We start from the raw sequence: 22,769 nt of genomic DNA on the forward strand, positions 1-22,769 counted from the left end.
GCCGCTGTTGCATTTCTTTATAGCCGTCACCGACCTGCTGCATCATGTTTGACATTGCAACACAAACAACTCAACACAAACGCAGGCGTGAGGATTAAGTGCTCATTTCTTTAGTGCATAAAAAAAGTTAAAGCCTTGCAGGAATAAGGCACTCGTGACAGACGGCAAGTCTCAGCGGCTACGACATCCCACATTTGGTCCGAGCTGTGAACCCCCCCGACACCATCTTGATAATGCGGCATGAATAATGCAAGAGTGCCATCGTTTTTCAGGGTAGAACATCAACACGCTTAAAAAGTGAACCTGCGGCTGGCGGCGTGGCCCACTTTGTCCAAGTTGGGGTTGCAGGCAAACTGGATCATGGGTGGGGGTCCACACATGAGGATGAGGGTGTCGTCGCCAGGGGGTGGCAGGTGGTCTCTGACCATGTCCTCGCTGATGAAGCCCTGACTGTACTCCCACCCTGAAACAGACAGGAACATGTCAAGAGGTGGCCATTAAACAGAATAAAACCCCTCACATTTGATGGCATCTTCTAAACTATTTGAAAATACTGAATTTATCTGCAAAAAGATTAATGTGTCCATCTGCTACAGTCACACCCTCGAACATGAAGATTTACTCCCAGTTATATCTAAGTAATGTACAGAAATATGGAGGCTCGAAAACAGCGACACCTGCTGGCGACGCTCAAGAAGTGCACACAACAAGCGTTTATATATTTTCCTTCACATCCAGAGTAAAAACTAAAGGTGGTTTTACTGTTCATGTTTTTTTTTTTGTTTGTTTTTTTAAAAAAACAAGCCATTTCCTTATCTTAATCTGCAGACACAGCAGTAACAAAACTGGGCGTGTTGATATTATATAATATTAAAGCCTAAAGTTACATACCTCACACTCCAAACAAATGCTCCATATTTCATTTGTGTAATAACATCAAAATGCATAATCTCAGTCCGTGTCTACACCTTTCATTTAAAATGAGCTCCAGTATAATTCAGAATTACAGGAAACACTGATTAGCAGGTTTCTCCATCAAACAGTTCTCACATCAACTGATGGATTATTTTGTTTGGCATTTGACCAGATTGAGGTAATTTACTAACTTGTACTGTAAATCATTGGTGAACTTTGTCGTCTTACCTTCGGGCGCTCTGTCCAGAGTGAACCACAGCTTGAAGCGGTCTGGGTGCCGCACCTGGATTTCCTCCAGTTCTTCCCTCAGCAGGATGTCTTTCTCAGACTGGTGGGACAGGAACCTTCAGGACTTGGTTCAGACACCCGAACCAGAGAATAATGTGAAGGAACCTGACCTGGTTGGCAAAGAGGAGGTGACAAACTGTCTGATCCTTAGGATCCTTCATGATGGCTGTGACGATCTGCAGCATGGGAGTGATTCCTGCGTGGACGGGAGTTCACACGTAGAATCAGAAAAAACTGCTTCAATTTAAAATAAAAGATTTTGTTTGTTATATGCAAAAACAGGGTACATTGCTGGAATAATTGATCCTTTAATGGATTTAATCTCACCTGTCCCTCCTGCGATCATGCCCAGGTGTTTGGCCGTCTTAGTCTCAGCTGGAGACTTCTTATCCTCCTGAATGGCAAAAACACCTGAGCAGAAAATTATGATCAGGCATCAGATCAGGCAGCTAAGCCCAGCCATCACTGCTGCTGACCTTTGCCCTTATACACCAGGAGCCCGCTGGGTCCTCTGAAGTCGATGAAATCGCCAATCTTCAGGCTCTCCAGGTACTGGCTCATCTTCCCGCCCTCGGGGAATTTTGGGTGAACATCTTTGAAATAAACCTGCCAATAAGACGGGACCTCTTTAGAAACCCAAACCAGGCCGACGGATCGTTGAATCCTCAGCCGTTACCTTCACCACCAAATCCACGAAGCCTTTGTCGTCGTCGCTGGACACCGGCGTGTACGGACGCACCACCAAGTTCCCACTAATTCTGGCCGTCAAGTAGATGTGTTGCCCTGGAAACACAGAGAGAAACCGAGTTCAGACAGACAGACTGTGGCAATGATTAATCTAATATTTAATTTACGGTCAAACATTCATCATCAGTAAATCAGGACTTGATCCTCGGCCTGGAACCGTTTTATCTGATTAGTCTGGCAACACTCAGTGGGGGGCGGTGCAGGTGTGGGAGGTGTGACTGGGAACACCTGGGGCCAGTAACCAACCCTCCTAAACACCTCTCTGCCTCCAATCAAGAGAGCTTGTTGTTCTTTACAATCATTAAACACTTAAAGTTAAAAACTGCCAAGTGTTAATAACTGCCGAGGGTGACGACTGTTGTTAATTAGCACTAGAACAAATATTGGAGAGAGCACAGACCAATAAATAGAGCAACTACAAGCCATCGTGCCAGGAGACAAACAGGATGTCACATGACCTCCTGGGTGGAGGTAAACTCAGGTGCGAGTGTTGGTACCAACCGATGGGGAGGCCCAGGACGTGTTCAGGGGACGGGAGAGCAAAGCGGAACTTTCTGGTGTCGTGACTGACGATCTGAAACAGGCAACACAAACAGCGTCTCAGACAAGACGGGCGCTGAGAAATCCGGCAGCGCAGCGGCCAGTGAACGCAACTGCTGCGTTTGCGGTCGCAGGACACGCTCGGGTCGGGTGCTGGGGCGCTCACCTGCTTGTCCAACAGCCGCAGGGCGTATTTGATGTTTGGGTCCTGTAAGGTGATGGCAGGTCTCCTCTTGGAGAAGAACAGTCTGAAGATCAGGTTAATGATGCCATCAAAGCCGCCTCGGATCAGCTGTGGGGCCACATAAACAGAGACTGACTCAGACCACCAGCCAATTGCTACCAAAGCACTTATAAACCCTCCGGGCGTTGTCCGACATTGTTTTGGATTCCACAACAGGAGAAATGAGTCACGGCTCCTACTGCGGGCCCGTCACAGCCCCCGAAATAAACTCGGGACAAGAAAACTAGGCATAAACTGACATTAGCCCGAGGTGACGCAGATAGTTATTAAATACAATACGCGTGGGTGTATTTAGCTGCGAAGAATACTCACGCCGATGATGTAGGACAGCATTTTCGTTCAGTCTGGAGAGCTGCAAGGTCGTTTGTTCTCTGCAAACGGCACCAATGTGGTTGAGCGCAGCTGTATCTGCTGCGCAATTTACAGCTAGCTAACGGCTTATCTACACATCCGGTTAGGTGTCTAGAAAATAAAAGCATGAAATGGCAGCAAGGCTTGATGTATTTAACTGCGCTATTCTAAGCGGGTTATCAACTGTCGAGGCTCAAAAATGAGCTGCTAACTAACGCAAACTACTTTCCGTCGCCAATAGCGGCTACCGCCAGCGACCGTTGGGCGGGTCTGGCGTCACTTCCACATCCGGCAGATTTCAAAATACAGCTCCTTCACACTCAATAAAGGAAATGCGTGTGCCTTTCAGAATAAAATTCGCCAAAGTGGGTATTCCCAGTTGTTTCCAATTGTAACGTGCGCCCCCCCCGTAAGACATTTTACTTGTACCTTTAAACAATTTGTCAGGTAGACTTTTATGTTTATTAAATCTCGGTACGCCATCAAGCGACACAAGCGCCCATTGGCTGTATTATGATCACCTGACTACAGCTGGAAATCAATCTGCCGATTTGAAATTCACAAAAACAGATCTACAGTATTGATTGACGTTGTTTCATAGAGGTTTATGCTGTGCTCTCAACATCCTGTAGGTGGCAGTAGTGGACTTGTTATCAGGCCGCTGTGGGGGATTAAAAATCCCATGAAATTGGAATTTACATGGAGAAACATTTGTGTTTGATGTCGTGGAGCCGTGAATCACACTTCAGTGGTGCACAAACACTGTAGTACTACGGAAGGCTGTTTATGCGGCTTTTAGGAGGTCGTTCTGAAGGAAAATACGACATTAAGGCCCTCTGTATCAACAGGAAATAAAACATTTTTATTGATCATTTGTGTATATGAAGTTATATAACAACAGTCAGAAAACTCCACAGCGTGAATCACTACACAAAGTGAAACAAAACTGTAAAACACCTCGTCAAAAAATGAAGGTCTACACGGCAAATATAACTGTCAGCAGCCCGCCGCCTCCTGCGAGCGATATGGCAGGAAAAAAAACCCCGAACAGTTTCTACGAGATTACAGAGAAAAGTTTCCACGCACAAAATACTCAAGCAGGCAGTTGATACACACAAAGGCAACTAGGATCTTTCTACAGCATCAGATTCTTATACTTTACACAGCTTTGATTCCCAAAGGTCGGTGTGGCTTCGTCGGTGTCGCTGCAGACAATCTCGTTGCACAGAGAGCTCAAGGTTGAGGGTTCGATTCCGCGCGTACGCTTTGGCAGGAAATCCGTGGAGGAGCGGCACCGTGCTGCAGGAGATGGCTTTTAACAATCTAGACAGGCACCACGGTGCTGCACCTTCCTCAATTTACCTGCTTTTTACTCTGATTAGTCGCTCGATTCGCCTTTAAAACTGCTCAGGCCACGTTTGTGATGTTCTCCCTAGAATCCATGTTCTTTTAAATCTGAAGCTGTACTGGAATGCACGAATCCACGTATGTCAAACATCAAATAAAAGGAGCCCCCTCGTGTTCCGGAGGGGCCTGGAATGCAGCAGCGTTGAAGCTGTGAGATTGGAATGCTCTATCGACGGAAAGGTTCATGGAATAAAGTCAAAACAGCAGGAAAATAATCCCAACAAAGGTGCAAAGTACATCAAATCTCACAGTTAAAGTACACGACACAGTCCATACTGTACATTCAGACTTTTCATCTCAAATATAAAAGGGGGTTCTGAATGAATGGAGCCGTTTATAGAAAACTATAATTAAAGTTACATGATGATGATATGTGGAAAAATGATCTAAGCGGCTAAATAATCATATTCATACCACTTTATATATTTATTCTAGATATACAGTTTTAACACGATTATGTTGATATATACATGGCGTTTTTAAGGGGACATTGAAATGCAGAATCTGGTTTGGTATTTAACGAACACTCCCTGAAACTTCTGATGCTGGAACTGTGTGCAAGAGAAAAACCAACCTGCGGAAAAGGGACGAAACCCTCGGCGGAGGTGTCAAAGCTGATTCTACGTGTGCTGTGTCCTAACCGCTTCACTGGAAAGGATGAATACGCCTCCCTGCGCTGGAATCATTCGCTGGATTGTTTTTTCCCCCGTCGGGCAGCGCTGCCCACGCTATGGGATGGACATACAAGTATTGCACAGTGCTCAACAAAATGCTATGTGAAGCGACCCCGCTCGCGCATTGGTCTTTTTTTAATATCTCAGGTCAACGCCGCGGCGCCCTCTCGCTTTCTCTGCGCGTAGAAGAAGCAAAATGGCATTAAAACGCTACGACATCACTACGGAACAAACCGGTTTGGCTATTTACTGAGAAGTCTACATGTCTACGCACACACGACAGTCACAGTGATACACAAAGCAGTCCTCGGAGACTTATATGGAATGACGAGTAGCTTTTTCATAATAGTGCTATCAACTACACAATAACATTGAAAACATTAATAAAGTCCTCCTGAAGCTAGCGTCGAGTATATGCAAGAGGCTCCTCTAAGATAAGAGTTTTTCGTGGTTTTTAATGGATTCGAACTTATTCCCTTTGCTAATCGGACCCGTAGTAAAGGACATGACGGTCTGTTAGCCTACGCAGACCATTAACTTTACGGTTATTCCTCTCCAGGTGTCGTCCCGCGCCAACGCCAGAAAGAAACGATGCATGTGCTGTTGGCTGAAACGTGATTTCCCGGGCCAAAACGAAGCCAGCAAACAACTGTCCGAAAAATGTCCCGCCAAAGACAACAAGCTAGTCCAGAGACATCCAGTGCAAAAACAGCAGCCACGTAAAAGGTAAAATTGGCAGTAAAACATGGCTAACTCTATTGTCACTGTGAGAAGGCAACGCAAAGCAAAGACTGCCAGCAGGGGGCGCCGTCGCAGCCAAAGACATCGTTCCCGGTGAACCGACGCTACAGCCACCAGGAAGTGGGAGTGTGCACGTGGAGAGGGTCTCTACGCAGGTCACCTCCCCGAAAATGGCAGTGTTTAAAACTCGCTTGGGGAAAACATCCCCTTTGATTTACTCCTCTCCTCTGATTGAAGGCGAGGGGACGAGACGGCCCCTCCTCCCTGGCCTCGAGTAAAGATCGTAAAAAAAAATCATGCAGTTTACGAGAAAAAAAAACCTCAACGCAATATACCTCAACGACGACGCCTGGCCGGAGACAGGCGTCAACGAATATCGATAAGGACACGACGGCGACAGCTTGGTGCTTTTTTTTAAAATCTCAGCTTTCTGGGTGGGAAATACTCAGAACACGAGGACCTTTTCCCAAATATGGACAACCCAAATGCTAACCGTTAAACGCCCGCTAACGTGTAGGTCCACTGATTGATAAATACAAAAACCTTTTAAGAAATCATGTGCTTGTTTGATTTCCAGCAGCATATTTGAATCCGTCAGAACCATACCAGTTAATGGCCGTGTATTTTGGACTTTTTCAGTGTGTGTTTGCGCGTATGCATGTGTGTGTTTATCGTGATCGTCCTTCCAGCCAGACAGCGTCCTTTACGATGTGACCTTACTTCTGCTCGTCTCGCTGTTTGGAATTCGATTAGTTGCAGAACGCAACAAGGTAGGAAGGTAGAATTTTGAAATCCTGGGATATATAATATTGGCTTTCCTCTATATCTGCATTTACATCATTTAAAATAGAACATCTTATTAAAAACATCGAGATATACACAGATTAGGAAACGAGTAACAACATACAAACACAGAAACTAGAAATCATTTTTGTCTGCGTACTTGTATGTACAACTGTGGTACAGGAAACTCTTCCAGTCATGCTCTATCTATACAGATCATATTGCTTAAAAGAAGGGGGCATTTGGGCATTTGGTCGGGGCAGTTAAGGGCACAGACACGGAAAACTGCTGACTCAGAGGGCAGGAACTAAAACAGAGAAAGCGAGAGAAGTTGGTAGTAAAAAAACAGAGTTTTGGTGATTTTTGAGAATTTGGATTGTTTGTGAAGCTCGTCTAAACCGAGGAGGGGGGGGGTAACATTTATGGACCCATATATCACTGAGGTATTTACACATACTGGCTAAAGAGTACTACAAGGCAGGAGCTGAAAGGGCGCCGCCTATTTCTTAACGGAGAGCTGAGCCTCCACCTCCTCCTCGGGCTTCAGCACGTGCCACTGGGCGATGGGTCTCCTGGGGTTGGCCAGCATGTCGGACCAGTGGCGCAGCTCCGTCCCCGAGCTGTTCAGGCCAACAAAGACCTTGCCGATGGCATCGTTCTTCCCGATCTTGTCATAGTCCAGAACAGTTATAACAACTTGCACTTTCTGTAGAGTGTGAAAGAGGCCACAATGTCAGTGGAAAACAAGGCGTCGTCTGCGTATAGACGGAGCTGCGGTGAGCCTCGAGCTTCCAAGCATAGCTAGCTCTGTAGCATTTCCACATGCATGCTAACGCTCTGCAATACCTGAACTGCGTGATGTACAAGTGTGTGGCTCGCATGAAACATCTGGTAGCAAACTTTGCTACATGTGGACGTACTGGGCTCACACTGGGCTGTAGCAGAAAGTGCTTTAGCTGAATAAATTAGCTTGTTGGCATGGAAGGTCATTAATTAATGAGAAAATAGCAAACAGAATGTCTGCTTACTCAGAGCTGCTCTGATCTCATTATTTAAATGAAGCAGTCCTGATCAAGTTTAAATCTGCAATTGTGCTTAAAAGCCTCCTGATGAACCAAAAACTAATCAGCTGCAGATCATTTTCAGGCGTCCCTGCATCATTACAATATAATTATTCTGTTATTTATCTGTATCTTAGATCAGACTGACATTAAAACAATGTTATGAATCTGAATTTTGTCCTTCAGAGGTTCACAATCCAATCAACAATTAATTAAAGATCGGCCTGACTGCTGAGAAGCACACACTGGTGAGAACTGGATCTGGACTGGGCTGACTGGGATGAACACAGGCCAACGTTGAATGTGGAGCTGGATTTATTAATTGGACTGTTTGAGGAGATAATGGCGCCCGTTGATGTTCCCTTCCCTTGTGTTACATAAGCTGCATTTACCTGGATCTGCTCAAACGGGACCTCGAAGCTGAAGGACTCGTTGTAATAAGGGTTGAGGGTGTTCTTCTTGATTGTCGTCTTCTTCTTCTTCAGCCTCTTTCCATTCTGCATCAGGTGGATCTTCACGTACGGATCTGTGGGGACACATTGACACTGTTTCGAGCCTGTTTTCCAACTCTCCGGCCCTCAGATATCAGAGACTCGACTCCACCACAGTTGTGTTTACATCAATCAGCGAACCTTCCTCCTTCAAGAGCCTCAAACACCGTCTGGAGAGGTTCCTGAGTGGTCTGCACCCTCCGTCCTCAGCCTCTCTCTGGCAATCACAGCACGCCGCCGCTCACCCTCCTCCAGCTTTGTTGGTGATCAACAAAAACTTCCAAAAATACCACAAAAAACTCAAAACACCACGAGTGCCGGGTTGTGATTTTCGGAGGCAGCAGGAGTGACGCCTCGTTAGTTACTCATTAAAGTTGCTGTTCATCCTCATTTTTCCTGACTGAATTTAATTCACTCTGCAGCTGGAGTCAGTCGTGGAGGAGGGAGTCATGGGGAACGCTGGAATCGAGACGTCAAAACCACCACGGGAACAGCTGGATTTGAAAGGCTTTGTTTACTCCACAGCTGGATTTCGAGCGACTTCGTTCATGACGAGATGGAGAAAAGAACCATTAAGGGGCGTCTTATCGTTTCTGATAACAGCTGAACCGGTTTAGGAGGAGGAGGAGCTGAAGAGTCCACCCACACGAGGAAGAGGGAGACTGTGGGGGGGGGGGGGGGGGGTGAAGGCAGGGAACAGCTAATGGAGTGAGTGTCCGTTATTACTCTCCTGCTGGGAAGAGCCGGAGGCACCTCCACATTCTCAAGGGTATCAGCTCAAATCAGACTTTTGTCCTGTCTGGGCCTGGGGTGTGTGTGTGTGTGTGTGTGTGTGTGTGTGTGGGGGGGGGGGGTGTCAGCATCTGTAGGTGCAGGAGAGCGACCACGCCTGCATCATACGCCTCCTTTCATATTGGCAACTGTGCTTGAATAAACACAATAGAGCAGCTGAATGGGATTATAGCCGATACCCTTATCTGAGGGGGCGGGGGCACACCTGTGGCGCCGCAACATGCTGATCCAGACGGGTCTTATCTTACAGCTCAGCAGATGACGCTTTGGCGTTATTGAGTTTTGGAGGCCGCCGTACCGCATATCCGGCCCAATTGACCATCTCAGCCCAGACGGGTGTAATCTCCCGTTTCAGGGATGAGCGGCGGCGGCGGTGCCCCCACTCGAGCCCCCCCCCCCCCCCGCGATCAGGTGTGTTTCAGAGAACGGGCCGTTTCCGGCTGAACGGAGCCACTGGGTCGAAGCTGTAAACCCACAACAGAGTGAGGTGCGGCGCTGGTGGCCTGTGCCAAATGAACACCGATACGGGCCCGGTTAAATATAGCCTGGCTGTCATCTTAGCTTTCCTCCCATCATGCTGGATTTGCCAGTTGCTGCGCCCTGGGGGAGGACTGTCGCTTCACTTCTCCACATGATGAGAGACGCACACTCGCACACAAACATGAACATCGGGGCTGACGGCGCCGCAGCCTCACCGGAACCGCCCGAAACTCTAAAAACGGGCCGTGATCGCAGCACATCGTCCTCTAAGCTCTTCCCTTGAGGCCGGTTCCTCGTCTCAACGAGCTTTCTGTCCTGTTGCTTCACTGACTGGGGAAAAAGCTCAGTTCAACAGGCCCGATCGACTAAACAAATACATCCAGCAGCGGCGGGGCTCCAAGGTCCAAGCGGTTCGGCTTAATTACCGCCGACGCACTGCCTGCGTGCTTTGATAACCTCCCTCACTGCGAGCGATTACCTGGTTATGTGCCTTCCACCCCCGTGCGAAGTCTAGAAAGGTACAAAAGAAAGGACGAAACACTTTGGCTACTCACTTCTGACTCACCATTGATTCTGCCCCACACCAGCACATTATAGCAGCTTGAAAAACCAGAGTTTTACTGCAACTGCACACAAAAAAGACACCGAATCTGCAAGAGCAGCTCTCATAACCGGCTGTAAATCGCTCCCATCATCTCAAGTCTATACCTTCCTGCTAACAGCTAACCCTACTGGAACCATGCTAACGTCGATCGAGCCAGAGATCCGTAACAGCCTGACTGCCTCTTGGCAAAATAGCTACCGAATGAAAAACTAGCGATCCGAAACGTGGAGGAGGCGACGATGAGATGATGCTTTGAACAAACGCGACTAGACGGTGAAAACAAACCAAAACTCGGTGTCAGGCCGGCAAATATGAGCAGAGGATGTCACACAAAAATGAAACGGAAGCGTGCGGCGGTGGAGAAGAGTGAGCGTTCCTGCACGGAGGCTGGATTATTTAAAGACGACAGCTAAAGAACATGCTGCTCCATACGTCACCGGCATTGAGCAGTGTGGATCCAGAGGGCCGCCGGAGGCCAACCTGCTCTTGAAAAGATGGTTTGAGATGGAGTTTTGAAGGAGAAGCAGCTGATGCAGAGTGATGCAGCATGAGGAGCTAATCAAAAGAATTATTTTTGATTACATATTGGTTAATGAAAATACCCACGTCTCCTTGTGCGAGCCATAATTAGGCAAGTAAACAGGACAATAGAGGAGAAGGCTGATCCCAGGCCATCAATTACTTGTCCACCTCCTTCAGCTTCGGCTGAGCCGTTCTTAGAATGGAGGCTGATTATTGTTATTACGGACCTGCGCATTATTTCATCCATCTGCTGCACTTTTAAAGCTATTCTTTGTGCAGAAAGGATGCAGGAACTTGTAAAAACGAAAGCTCAGAGCGCCAGTTAAAGCGTATTCTTGCTATGTGTAATTAAAGACATGTACTGTGTCATTACTGTAACTCACAGTCCTTCCTGTTAAACACAAATCCAGCCCTCTGTGCTGCACAAACCGGGCCTGTGGAGCCGGCCATGGGGACACTGGGACGTCAGCATCGAGGAGGTGGACCCAGAACCATAAAGTTACACTCATTTATCCTGGAAAGATTCGACAAACGAGTGGATTCTGACTTTCCACAGGTTCAGTGCCATAACGTTAAAGATCCATCTGGGATTTAAAGCTGCGATCTGCACACATCTGGCTCAGTTCTGCACCTCTGGCCACATCACCGAGCCATTCCCAGAGACAATTACACACAGTTTTGTGGAATAGAGGTGTGATTCATCTGCGCTTCAAAGCACAACAATCAGACTTTTACGGGGGGGAAATGTCTCCCTTTACGAGCGATCGGCCCCTTTCTGACTGAGGGAAACACAATTCTGTCATTTCTGGTGCCGTAGCCGTGAAGGACGACCACGATGGGCTCTTTGCTGATGACCTCCTTGGACACTGGGTGTGAGGACATGGGTCCTGACCTTGGCTGGTTTCAGAGCTGCGGCAGGAAAACATCTGCACACATGTGATGCTGCGCTTTGTCAGGTCCATTCACGCCTGAAGGGTCATTCTGATATATTTTTAGAGGGAAAGGCTCAGGCAGTGGTCTATTTTAATAAATAGGCTGGAGGGCAGCTCTGTGTTTGGGTGGCCGTTAGCAACAGGTGTGCTGCGATTCATGAATAATCAAAGAAACACGCACACACACACACACACACACATTCACATTATGAGTCGCCTCACCTGACAAGCCGCCCACGTCCATTTTCTTTAGGTTTTTGGCCTCCAGGACGACCACGGTCAGCTTGCCGGCGGTGGGGACGTATCGCAGGGAGAAGCAGATATCGCCCAGCTTCTCTTGCTGCCAGACAGCAGAGACGTGGAGGTGAGAAACACTTTGGCCCTAAACTCACCTATAAGTCACATGAGCGCAGCAGATGCTCGCAGAGAGGGGAGAACAACTCATGAGTTCCCCTCCAGAGTGCACGAGAAATCACCCAGCGAACCGAGGCCGAAGCTCTGGGTTCTGGTGGTTTATTGCTGCTCAGAGGATTTCAACAAAAACTGACAATAAAAGACAGAAAATAAACAACACAGGCTCAGAAAAGTCACAAACAGAAGAATCAGAAGAACATGCATTTGTTACGTCCAGGCTGGACTATTGTAATTCTTTATTATCAGGGTGTCCAAACAACTCTTTAAGAAGCCCAGAGTTCTGACAGGTATTGACAAAAGAGATCACATAACTCCTGTAATGGCGTCGCTTCATTGGCTGCCCGTTAAATTTAGAATAATTTTTAAAACCCTTCTTTTGACCTACAAGGTCCTCAGAGGCCTAGTTCCATCCTACCTGGAGGAGCTAGTGACACCTTAGCAGCCCAATAGACCACTCCGCTCTCAGAATGCTGGTCTACTTGTGGTTCCCAGAGTTTCTAGGAGTAGAATGGGGGGCCGAGCATTTAGCTACCAGCCCCCCTGCTATGGAACCAGCTCCCTGTCCAGGTACGGGAAACTGACTCTATCTCTACTTTTAAGATCAGACTTAAAACCTTCCTCTTTGAAAAAGCTTATTGCTACTAATTCTGTAGTTCCAGTTACTATCATAGACAGACAGATTATCATACTGAGGGGGTCGTCTTATCATTAGGTCACATCTTAGCTATGCTGCTATAGGCCAAGGCTGCCGGGGTCCAGAAACATGATCACCTGACAGGCCTCTGTCACCCCACTGGGTCATGGCTTCCTCTCCTCTCCTCTCCTCTCCTCTCCTCTCCTCTCCTCTCCTCTCCTCTCCTCTCCTCTCCCTCTCCTCTCCTCTCCTCTCCTCTCCTCTCCTCTCCTCTCCTCTCCTCTCCTCTCCTCTCCTCTCCTCTCCTCTCCTCTCCTCTCCTCTCCTCCTCTCCTCTCCTCTCCTCTCCTCTCCTCTCCTCTCCTCTCCTCTCCTCTCCTCTCCTCTCCTCTCCCCTCCTCTCCTCTCCTCTCCTCTCCTCCTCCTCTCCTCCAATTTGGATTGTAACAGACACTATATAAATAAAGATTGATTTAATTTTTATTTGATTTGAACTATATAAATCTGCTGATCTTTGCAATATGGTGCTAAATAAATCGGATAGAAAAGAGCCTTCAAGGTAACATTTTGGGTAAAAGAAATGGACATGAGCCTCTAAATGTCAGATGAGTATTTCTGTTGAGTCACAGATAATCAATTGTACAAACACCTTCACGCAACATTCGATCCTCCACTATTGATTTTTCCATCTCCACATTTGACTTAAACGCTGACTAATATCAGCTTTATTTCGAATCGACGAGTTGCTTCCTGTTGATCACCTGATGATTTCAGATTCAGACGAATAAATTAAAAAGTAATCAAGCAGAAGAATTTCTCCAGGGCACCCCGGGAGTCCAGGAAACAAACTCATTACCACGTTCTTAAAAACACATTTCTATGTTTTTCCTCCCTTCTTGTATCTCATTAATCATCCTCCTAAAACCATCATCGTTGACGGGAATCAATAAATAATGAAAATTCTGAGATCCTCGCAGCTGATGTCTGAGACGTCGGCGTACAAAGGAGCTGATGCTAATGTTGGTGTTTGAAAGCTTGAATTATTTTCCGCAGATCAATAACAGATCTGCGCTACGCCGATCGACCTGTTGGACCTTTTTTATCCTGGAGCAGACAAATCCGATCTGCCAGAGCTAATCTGCAGCCACTGGAGCGCACGCACCATCTTTCTGTTTCCCGTTTCCACTTCAGCTGCATTTCAAATATCGGTTAAGCGGCGCCGCGTGATGGCAGCCCCGGAATAATAAAACTGTCATCTGCGTGTAAACACGTCGTGTAACGCGTCACTTAAATCTGGTCTCAAACCGCCGCGTGCAGGCCGAACGCAGCGACGCCCTTCAACTCCAACAACAGCAGCGCCGCGCTGTTATAATTAACCTTTAAATCAAGCTGCCATAATGCTAAAAATGAGGTTCCTGTGGCAACATGTGCTATATGGCGTGACATTTACCATGAAAATTGAATCTCCTGAACTGTTGCCTGGAAAGTCACACTTCTAGTAATTGAAGGGGAAGTGTGAACATCTGATTTAGTGACATTTGCAGGAGCGACGGATTATTTCAGCCGCAGCATCAAATTTGTGCTCAATGTATATAATCACATCGCTTATATAAGCGTCAATAACAATGCTCCTATAACCGAAGCAGCAGCCGCCAGATGTTCCATTTTGAGCTCCGACAGGTCGACGGCTGTCACGCTGTTTCCAAACCCACGCAGTTCCTGTTTTAGCACGTGTCTGCCCACACGGGTTTTATAAGCCTCACCTCCTCCTTCTCGGCGCTCTGCAGGTCCCGCCACTCCTCCGTTATGTGGCTGAAGTCCACCTTGTTCATGGGCACCTTGATGTCGCCGATGGCGTCGTGTTTGGAGAAGCGGTCGAAATCATACACGGTCATCACCAGCGTCTTTCCACCGAGCTCCACGTAGGGGACCTGAGAGGGAGGGTAACGGTGATCAGAGGGAACACTGGGCAAACAAAGGAAAAAGGCGTGATATATGCTAAGCTAATTAGCTTTTTAGCATTTTCTGTGTGCAGCTGCTGCTCTTTTTTAGATTAAATATGAATCTTTTGATGGTCCTGCACAAATCAGCTGTCATCAGAGATAAGATGTGTGTTTTTGCAGTCTGTCGACGGAGATGCCCTCCAGCCCCCGCGCTGACAGGTAGTGTTATCAGACTGATGGCTGGGTGGGTGGGTTGGTCTTTGTGGGTGCTGCTGTCTTCAAAGTAAGAAGTGGAAATGAGTCAGAGAGAGAGTCTGCAGTTTATCACCGTCACCCGAAACTGTCTGGACCGGGTTTATGATCGCCTGTCCCGACGTTTCTCTTCGCATGCTCAACGCTTGCTGATCAACCTGTGATGGTTATCACATCACATTACGCCTCCCTGGCACCAAACACCTGCGCTCTTCCGTCTCGGATGAGTGGCAGAACCCTCCCCGCTGCTGAGCAGCAGCAGAGGAGGCCAGAGCTGCATCTGTCTGTGTCCAACTTGAACGCAACGCCCCTCCGCGGGCGTCTCGGGAGCTCGTTAATGCACCAGCTGCTCGCTGTCTCCACACCTACCCAGAATTTAAAGGGCCGAGATGGCAGAATCTTTACCTTGAAGGTGAACTGCTCGTTGAAAACGGGATTGAGGGTCTTCCTGTGGACCTTGGTTTCAAACTTCTTCTTCTTGTCAGGCAGCAGGTAGACCTTCACGTAGGGATCAGACGTGCCGCCCATGTCCATGGCGGGCAGCTCTGCAGCCTGGATGATCCCCACGATGAGCTGACAGAGGAGCAGGAAGTGGAAAGAAGACAAAGTCAGACGAGTTCCTGGAAAAAACACATCTCGGTCGAAGTTGGTCAAAGTTTTTAGGCGCGTCTCGCTCTATAATGATGCCTTTTGTAACCATTCCATGTTCTTTTGACACTGTGGCAGATTATAAGGTAATTTTAGCCATCGCAAAGGTCACAAGGTGTCAGAATAGGAAGGAGTTGAAGGTTTCTTTTCATGTGAGGCTGATAATTGATAACCACTGTTGGGTGCCCGGGAGGCTGATTGACCTGCCAGTTACAGCCTGGACTCAAAGTTCCTCTCAGGAGGCCCACGAGTCAGTCAATCAGCTTCCTATCAGGCCGCCATCAAGCAGCAATCTGGAGGCTGACCAGGGCACTCAGCCACTGAGCCATACAGCTGTTAGGCCACGCAGCGGGGTTACCGTGGGGTGCCAGAGTGACCAGGAACCAATGTGTAATCATCCCAAAAAAATAACCTGGCCAACCCAAAAGGACTTAACCAATATGAATCACAATCAATTTTAAGATTATAAATGGTTTCTTATGTGTAATTAGATGCTATTGTCAGACAAAAAACTGTCAAACCAAAAGATGCTAGCAGAAACTAGCATAGCCGATATCCTGATCCTTTTGTCTCGCCCGTGCATTTGACTGGTTCTTTAGAGATGGGCTGACAGAATTGTAAACTCCTGATGAGTTCAACAGGTTCTGGCCGGGCACGGTGCAGAAAATAGCAGCATAGATGAAGGTCTAAATGACATTCTAATTCCTCCCCTGCTGAGCTGAGAGGCCTGTGTGAGCTTCATCTGCTGTGTTTCTGCTTGATGAAGCTGCGCTGATGCTCCCTGAGTGATTTGGATCCTTTTACAAATCCTTTCCATCTAATTAATGTAGAAAAACCAAAATTGGCATCATTTGTGACAGTTAGCAGAGCTGATGTTCTGCAACAACGTGACCTCGCACTCACAAAATGAAGATCTTTAAACCCAGAAGCTTGTGAGATTCATATGTCTAACTAGGGAATGTTCAGTCTTTTTCCTCTCATTTAGGTGAGGACAGATGTGTTTAAACTGCTCAGATGCTATTTTTTGCCGGTCTATCTTCTGTTTTAGCCAGACTTTGGTGCTCACGCTCATTGCGCGTTAAAAACTTAAATTCTGGAGTTTGTCAGAGAGCTGAAAGTGGGTCAGATGAAGCCGTGCCTGCCAGGATTTTTGACTCTTCTTGAGTGGAGATGAGCTGCTTTCTCATCAGTCAATAAAATGTGGAGCTTATTACCAAGGTAACCACGGAGCTCCTGCAGAAATATGTCACCTGATGAGTCTGCCTGTCGAAACATTATGGCTTTAAATCTGTTTATTGGTAAATTAAGGAGTTCCTGCAGAAATTCTTGCCGTCTCATCTCAGGTTGTCAGTTCTGTTTATAATGGGGAGTTAGCGGGCGCTGAGGGACCGAACTGTGTTCGCGCACCGCATCTATTATCTGTCACGCCACATCTGGTGCCAGGAAGCCGACGCGCTCCCTCGTTCTGAGTTTTAAAGCTCAGTCGCTGGAAAAAAGACAGCAGATGGAGTTCTGCAGGGGCTGTTTTCAATCAAGTAGAAAAAGGGAAGCCAATTCGGAAGAGAAGTAAATCCCCCTGCACCTGTGAGGAGACAAACACGCTCGGCCGTGACGTCCCTGCGAGGGTCCTCTCAGTGACCAAACTGTTCTCGCCAGCGCTTGTGCATCAAAAGGAAAGTGTTTTGAATAACCCCGGTTATTCTGCTCGCCTCAGCTCTGCACGACTACATTTTCTCTCATTACAAGCGGTTCAATATCACAGGTTGCTATTTTTATTGTGACTGCTGGAACAATGAGAAAACAGAGGAAATATGACTTCTTGATGGTAAAACGGGGCTACGCTAACATTAGCACACAGCTCAGTGACTGCAGTTGGTAGCTGGATTTGTGTACGAGACAGGGTTGAGTCTGCGTGACCCGGGCCTCGACGATCAGGTCAGAGGTCACCCTTACCGTATTCTCTGTGAAATTGTAATCCAGGGAGTACTGCAGCTTGCCCAGTTTCTGGTCCTCCTTGGGCTCGGCCTCTTTCTCGGTTTCAGTCAGCCCTGTCTCCGCATCCTCCTCATCCTTCAAGGCCTGAAGGAGACACCCACCAAGAGTCAGTGTCGCCTGTTTGTTGCTGCTGCTAGCACCCAGCCAGCTGTTCCCCGCCCAGGTCCTGCCAGCGGACCTTCTCCTGTAAAAGCTGCTACTTTACGGTTCGTAAGGGGGGGGGGGGGGGGGCAAGGGGTGAGCAAGCACTAAAACACCATAGCAGTTAACATCAGGGCATGCTCTGTGATGCACTAATGCCCCAGGCCTGGTCCCCTCGTCATCCCTCCCTATCAATCTTTCTGCAAGGAGGAACGCTTAATGATGGCGCCAAAGATGAGAGCAATGGGCAGGCATGGGGGGGGGGGGGGGGGGGGGACAAGAAGAGAGTGCAGAAAGGAGGGAGAAAGAGATTCTTCCAGAGAAGATAGACATTTCCCCTAAGTTATTTCAGGGAAATCTGGTCTCAGAAACACATCAACTGGGAAATGTGTGGGCCTGTTGCTAGCCTGGCACTGGGGTTAGAGGAGCAGGTGGTGGCAGTGGGTGGAGGGGACGAGTTTGCTAAAAGAACCAACATGCGTTTGAAGAGGCAACAGACTGGATCTCAGGGTCATTCATTCATCAAAAATGGCCTGTCCAAGAAGTCTCTGGTTTGGCATGCAGAGCATTCTGTGGCACAAACTGGTGCTCCCGTGTGATGTGCCCCATTCCCGGGCCTGCGTATGCCCTCAGTCATACAACCACGATGCCTAAAGGGTTCAGGTCGTCCTGTAAATGCCGATGGTAGCTAGAAGCATCATGCCAGTGCTGGGTGCCGTTTAAAAGGTCGCGATGTAAAACAGAGCCTGTTACTGTGTGTCGGTTACATGTGGGAAAGCGAAAGGCTGAACAACACCGACGGCTTTTAAAAATACTCCTCTCTGCCTTTTCGGAGCCAAACACAAATGGAGTGGTCGTTACGTTTTATTTAAGGCCTTAAAGTGCGGAGCAGATAAAATGATTGAGGAAATAAAATCCCCTAATTTATCTCCGACATGACTTCCTAATCCGCCCATTGTGCTCCTGGAGAGGGCGGATTTATTTCACCGAGTCGACGGCAGTGAATGCAAATGCCGCCGCCTGTCGAAAGCCTTCGTTTCATCAGCTGTTTCAAAAGAACGGTTACTTGTAGAGCCTCTCAATCATTCTACATTTGCTCGGCGCCACTCGTTTGAAATGGAAATGCGAGCTTCAAAAGGCAGGAGACTTTAGCCAGGCGCAGAAATCAGCGTGGTTCAACCTTGTCAGTGTCTCTCTTACACATATATATGTGCATATACAGGTGCTAGGCACATATATACACTAGATATACATGTATTGTATGTATAGTTACATATATTTGCTTCTACAGAAGTACACTGTTATTAAGAGGCTACATAAAAAACAAAATAAAAAACACCAGAGCAGCAGGCTTAAGAAGATCCAACAGCGATTGAGAACCTACCGCCAGTGACCATCCCGAACAGTCATCAGACACAACACAGATAAGGAGGACATAAAAGGAAGAAGCACAAATTAAAACAACCACACACAGGAGTCAACACAGTCTGGGCACACCTGGAGAAATGACAGTTTGGCTTCCAGTGATGAACGACTGGAGCGTGAAGCTGCAGAGGGATTCTGGGTAATGGAAATGAAAGGAACCTCATCCCCAGAATCGTGCTGGCTTCTTCGATTGACTCTGATGTTGGTCAAAGTTGCCAAATGTTCTGAGTCTTTAACACATTATTTGCGCCGTCTTCTGCGGTGGGTTAGTCAGACGAACAACGAAAACAGTCAGGGGGTTCTCTCCGCCGCTCATTTCCTCCACTGATGGGGGAGATGTTAAGGCAAATTAAAGCCTTCTTTCTACGTGTTTCCACTGCGGATGGAGGTGTAATGATGGTGCAATTACCGCGCCAACTCTGACTGAAGTGCCAAGCACTTTTTTTTCTGCTGTTCGATACCGTTGAAGGGTAGATTTCAGTCCCCCTGGTTTATGGAATGGTGATGTCATTTCTCTGGGTGGATACCGTTTCATTGCAGGGCAAACGTTACTCACACGCTTCAGCTCCTCATTTGACAAAAAAGAAACTCACAGGAACCAAAAAGAAAAAAGGAGAGACTGAAATACTCTCTCTTCATTCAGATGCCATTTAAATGGCTTCCATTAACTCTCCTGTAATTAGATTGAGTTTTTTTTTTTAATTAAACGATGAAATATCAGTAAATTATACTGCATAAGTCTGATTAGAAACATTAAATGCAGAACAACATCAGAAACAACATCAGTTTAAGGTCAACAAATTAAATATGCAGGATTTTGACGGGTCAGTGTTGGTGCAGTTTGTTAGCATTTAGCACTAAAAGCAGCTCATGAAAGAGAGAGCAAGCCAAACACAGCAAAAAAACAAAGATGTTTCTACACAAGTACATTCTAAATTATAGATCATGCGCAGAAATACTGTATTTGTCATGTTTTAAAGAAAAAGGCTGTAGTGTTAAGTGAGCATGTATTAGCCTGCGAGGGGGGAAAGTGTCTACCTCAGGTTTGCCTCCATCAATGACATCCTTCATATTGATGGCGTTTTTGCCCTTGTCTTTGCCCTTCTTCTTGTTTTTCTTCTTGAATATCCATTTTTTGCAGATGCAGAAGCAGCACGCCAACACCAGGATGATAGCCACAAATGCAATAGACACGATGGCCCATGACGGCACTGAAGAAAGAAAAGAGGAAATGTTTGGGAGGAATCAAATGTTGGGAGCAAACAAAGCAACATTTGGCTGAACCGGGCCAAAGCGGCTTTTAAATTTAGCTTCCAGAAAGTGATTAGACCACCTGACAGGTAAGATAAAGGTTGGAAAATGTGTGTGCCGGCAAAACTGGCAGAGCGGGCTCACGCCGTCGCCAGTTCCCGGATCTATCAAGAACCGGCAGACTTCTAACGATCGGACGAGCAGGACAAGACAGGACTGAACAGCTTCAGCCAATTTGCTGGAAGTAACAGATGTTGGCATTTTCCACTTCCCATTTAAAAAGAAAGATTCCCAGACAGCTGAAACTTTCTCGGCGTCACCTGCGATCCAGAACCTGCTACGACTGAGCGGGGGGAGCTCATTTGCAGGGTTGGCCTGAGAGGCGCTGACAATGGCGCGACCACGACAAGGCAATGAGGATGAAATGAGGGAGTAATGAGGTCACGGGAAGAGAGGCGCTCACTGTCCGTCTGCACTCGGCTGAGGACTGTAAATGACTGAGATTTAAGACTGTGGGTGAAACGAAACCAGAGGCTGCTCACAGAAGTCTGAGGTCAAAGGTCAGGAGCCAGAGGGACGGTGAGATGAGGATCACTCAGCCGAGCCTGGGTATAAAACCACCCATTAACAGCCGCTGAAGAAGGCGTTTACCATTAGCTCCTGCACAGAGACTCAGGACAGCCCCCCCCCGTCACAGGCCGACGGCCCTCTGACGCCCTTCCCCGCAACAGCCACCCCTCCCCTCCCCTCCCCGGTGCACCTGCGTGCCACGCAAACAGTGCCGGTTGTTGTTGGCGCTGCGGAGGCAACATTGGGTCCAGATGTGCTGAAAATAATGAGAGACCTCGCAACAGATTTCTCCCTTCAGCAATTATAAACAGCGCCGCTTCATTTCCAGCAGAGAGCAAACACCTGGCAGCCCACCCACCATTTTATTACAGCAGAAACAGAAGAGCCAGCCAGTTTTTCCGGCGCATGTTTGCTCACCGCTCTGAAAACCAAAGGCGCCGTATCTGATTAATATGCAGTAATGGGGGATTCTAATGCACAAAAATCCAACACTGAGACGACAGTTCGTCGCTCCTGCTGCAGTTTCCGAGGGCGGAGAGAGATGGAGGGAGGAGAAACACAAATCAATGCTCTGCTGACAAAATCAATAAGCACTCTCCTGCGAGGAAAAGCAGAAAGCGATGCTCTGAAATAACTTTAGGGTCTCCAGCTTCGGCCCTGGCCTCAGAACGCCGCCGTACTGGAGCTGTCGCCGGATCGGACTTGTTTAAATCGAACCAGGCCAAAGCGACCCCAAGCGATGTAAACAGCTTAATTGGCCGGCTCAGCGGGAGGAATGAAAGGATGGAACATTGTGAAAATCCTACTTTGATGATCCGGCATTTCAAGGCCGCCTGGAATGTCATTTTAGCCAGTTACAGTAGGACTGAAACCACAGACGGAGCCCTTATCTTGGGTGTCGAGAGTGCGTCTCCCATTGAAAGGCACCTCCATGTTCCTTAATTAAAGGAACCCGAGTCCCAGAAAGCAATAAAAGCATCCCCTAATTAACTACATTGTGCGAGTGTCGTTTCTCGAGAGAGAAACGGAGCGGGGAAGTAAAATAAAGAGACGGCGAGAGGCTGCATTGTCCGCGTGCACGTGCCACTTCAACTCACTTATCTGGCGTTCCGCCGTGAGACGCGGTGTGGAAAATGGAGTTTCTCTAATGGATGGGCCACGCATGACGAAATCCGTGTTTGCTGCTCCGCCGGGCTCACATCACTTTTCAGCCCTTTTATTGAAATTGTAGGGCAGGAAGGGAAAACAGAGAGAAACTTCCAGAAGGCTCCGGGTGGACCGGGACTTTCAGACGCATCACCACCTCACGGGCTGTAATTTCACGTGTTCTCGCGTCCACAAGTTTGTTTTCGCTCCTGTCGGATCAAAGATGACTTCATGATTGGAGGTTTTTATCTTCTGTGGATCCGCGTGTCAGAGAACGAGCCTCGTAAATGTCAGGCTGACGGTTCTCATGTGTTCGGAGGGAGAACGCTTGTTTTTACCCTCTGATGGAGCACTCAAACTATCAGCAAGTGAGGATTCTGCCGGGAGGACTAATCCATCTCACACACACACACACACACCTAACACAATCAACACCATCAGAAGCTCGGCACGCAGGGTGAAGATAGATGGAATAAAACAGATCATCGGCCGCCTCTTTGGTGGGTAATGCCAGGTTAGAAACCCTTTCGACTTACAGCATCAAGGTCATCAATAACACCTTCAGTCAATATCCAACTCACAAATATCACATTATCCTGAAAATTATTTACCTCATCCATCATAAATCCAGGTGGAGAAAGTCTCTCCGGTTCCAACGGTCCACCAATATGAAGCCATCCATCATCATGATAACATCATTTAAAACCTTATTTAAGATTGGACAAAGATTTAGTTTAGGAATACTGTACTTATTTAGGGCCACTGTAGATAAGTTTGA

General features: G+C 47.5%; 2 protein-coding genes across 7 annotated transcripts in view; both read right to left on the bottom strand.

Annotated features, from left to right (window-relative positions):
- Positions 1-3: 3 nt before the first annotated feature.
- Positions 4-3,350, bottom strand: LOC130519568 (NADH-cytochrome b5 reductase 3). Its single transcript, XM_057023124.1, has 9 exons — positions 3,047-3,350; positions 2,657-2,782; positions 2,452-2,524; positions 1,880-1,986; positions 1,680-1,809; positions 1,531-1,614; positions 1,314-1,399; positions 1,144-1,243; positions 4-463 (listed from the first exon to the last, which is right to left on the bottom strand). The coding sequence occupies exons 1-9, from the start codon at positions 3,065-3,067 to the stop codon at positions 291-293; spliced, it is 900 nt and encodes a 299-aa protein (XP_056879104.1). The 5' UTR covers positions 3,068-3,350; the 3' UTR covers positions 4-290.
- A 576-nt stretch (positions 3,351-3,926) lies between these two features.
- The window catches only part of syt1a (synaptotagmin Ia), an 85,478-nt gene continuing 66,635 nt past the window's right edge, over positions 3,927-22,769 (bottom strand). For 5 of the 6 annotated variants that reach the window (XM_057023116.1, XM_057023118.1, XM_057023115.1 and 2 more), the window contains 7 exons: positions 20,063-20,235; positions 17,417-17,542; positions 15,221-15,388; positions 14,384-14,551; positions 11,795-11,912; positions 8,144-8,277; positions 3,927-7,396 (listed from right to left, as the gene is read on the bottom strand). In XM_057023116.1, the coding sequence (XP_056879096.1) occupies positions 7,190-7,396; positions 8,144-8,277; positions 11,795-11,912; positions 14,384-14,551; positions 15,221-15,388; positions 17,417-17,542; positions 20,063-20,235 (1,094 nt within the window). In that variant the 3' untranslated portion in view covers positions 3,927-7,189. The remainder of the gene's footprint in view (positions 7,397-8,143; positions 8,278-11,794; positions 11,913-14,383; positions 14,552-15,220; positions 15,389-17,416; positions 17,543-20,062; positions 20,236-22,769) is intronic. The other variant, XM_057023120.1, reaches the window with a different exon arrangement.

The sequence above is a fragment of the Takifugu flavidus genome, chromosome 22 (assembly GCF_003711565.1).
Source record: "Takifugu flavidus isolate HTHZ2018 chromosome 22, ASM371156v2, whole genome shotgun sequence".
Taxonomy (NCBI): domain Eukaryota; kingdom Metazoa; phylum Chordata; class Actinopteri; order Tetraodontiformes; family Tetraodontidae; genus Takifugu; species Takifugu flavidus.

Coding starts and splice junctions, on each gene's coding strand:
- LOC130519568 (XM_057023124.1), bottom strand. CDS start 3,067: ATGCTGTCCTACATCATCGGC. Junction 1,987..2,451: donor CGTCCTGGGCCTCCCCATCG/GTTGGTACCAAC, acceptor CTGTGTTTCCAG/GGCAACACATCTACTTGACG. Junction 464..1,143: donor TCTGGACAGAGCGCCCGAAG/GTAAGACGACAA, acceptor TGTCTGTTTCAG/GGTGGGAGTACAGTCAGGGC.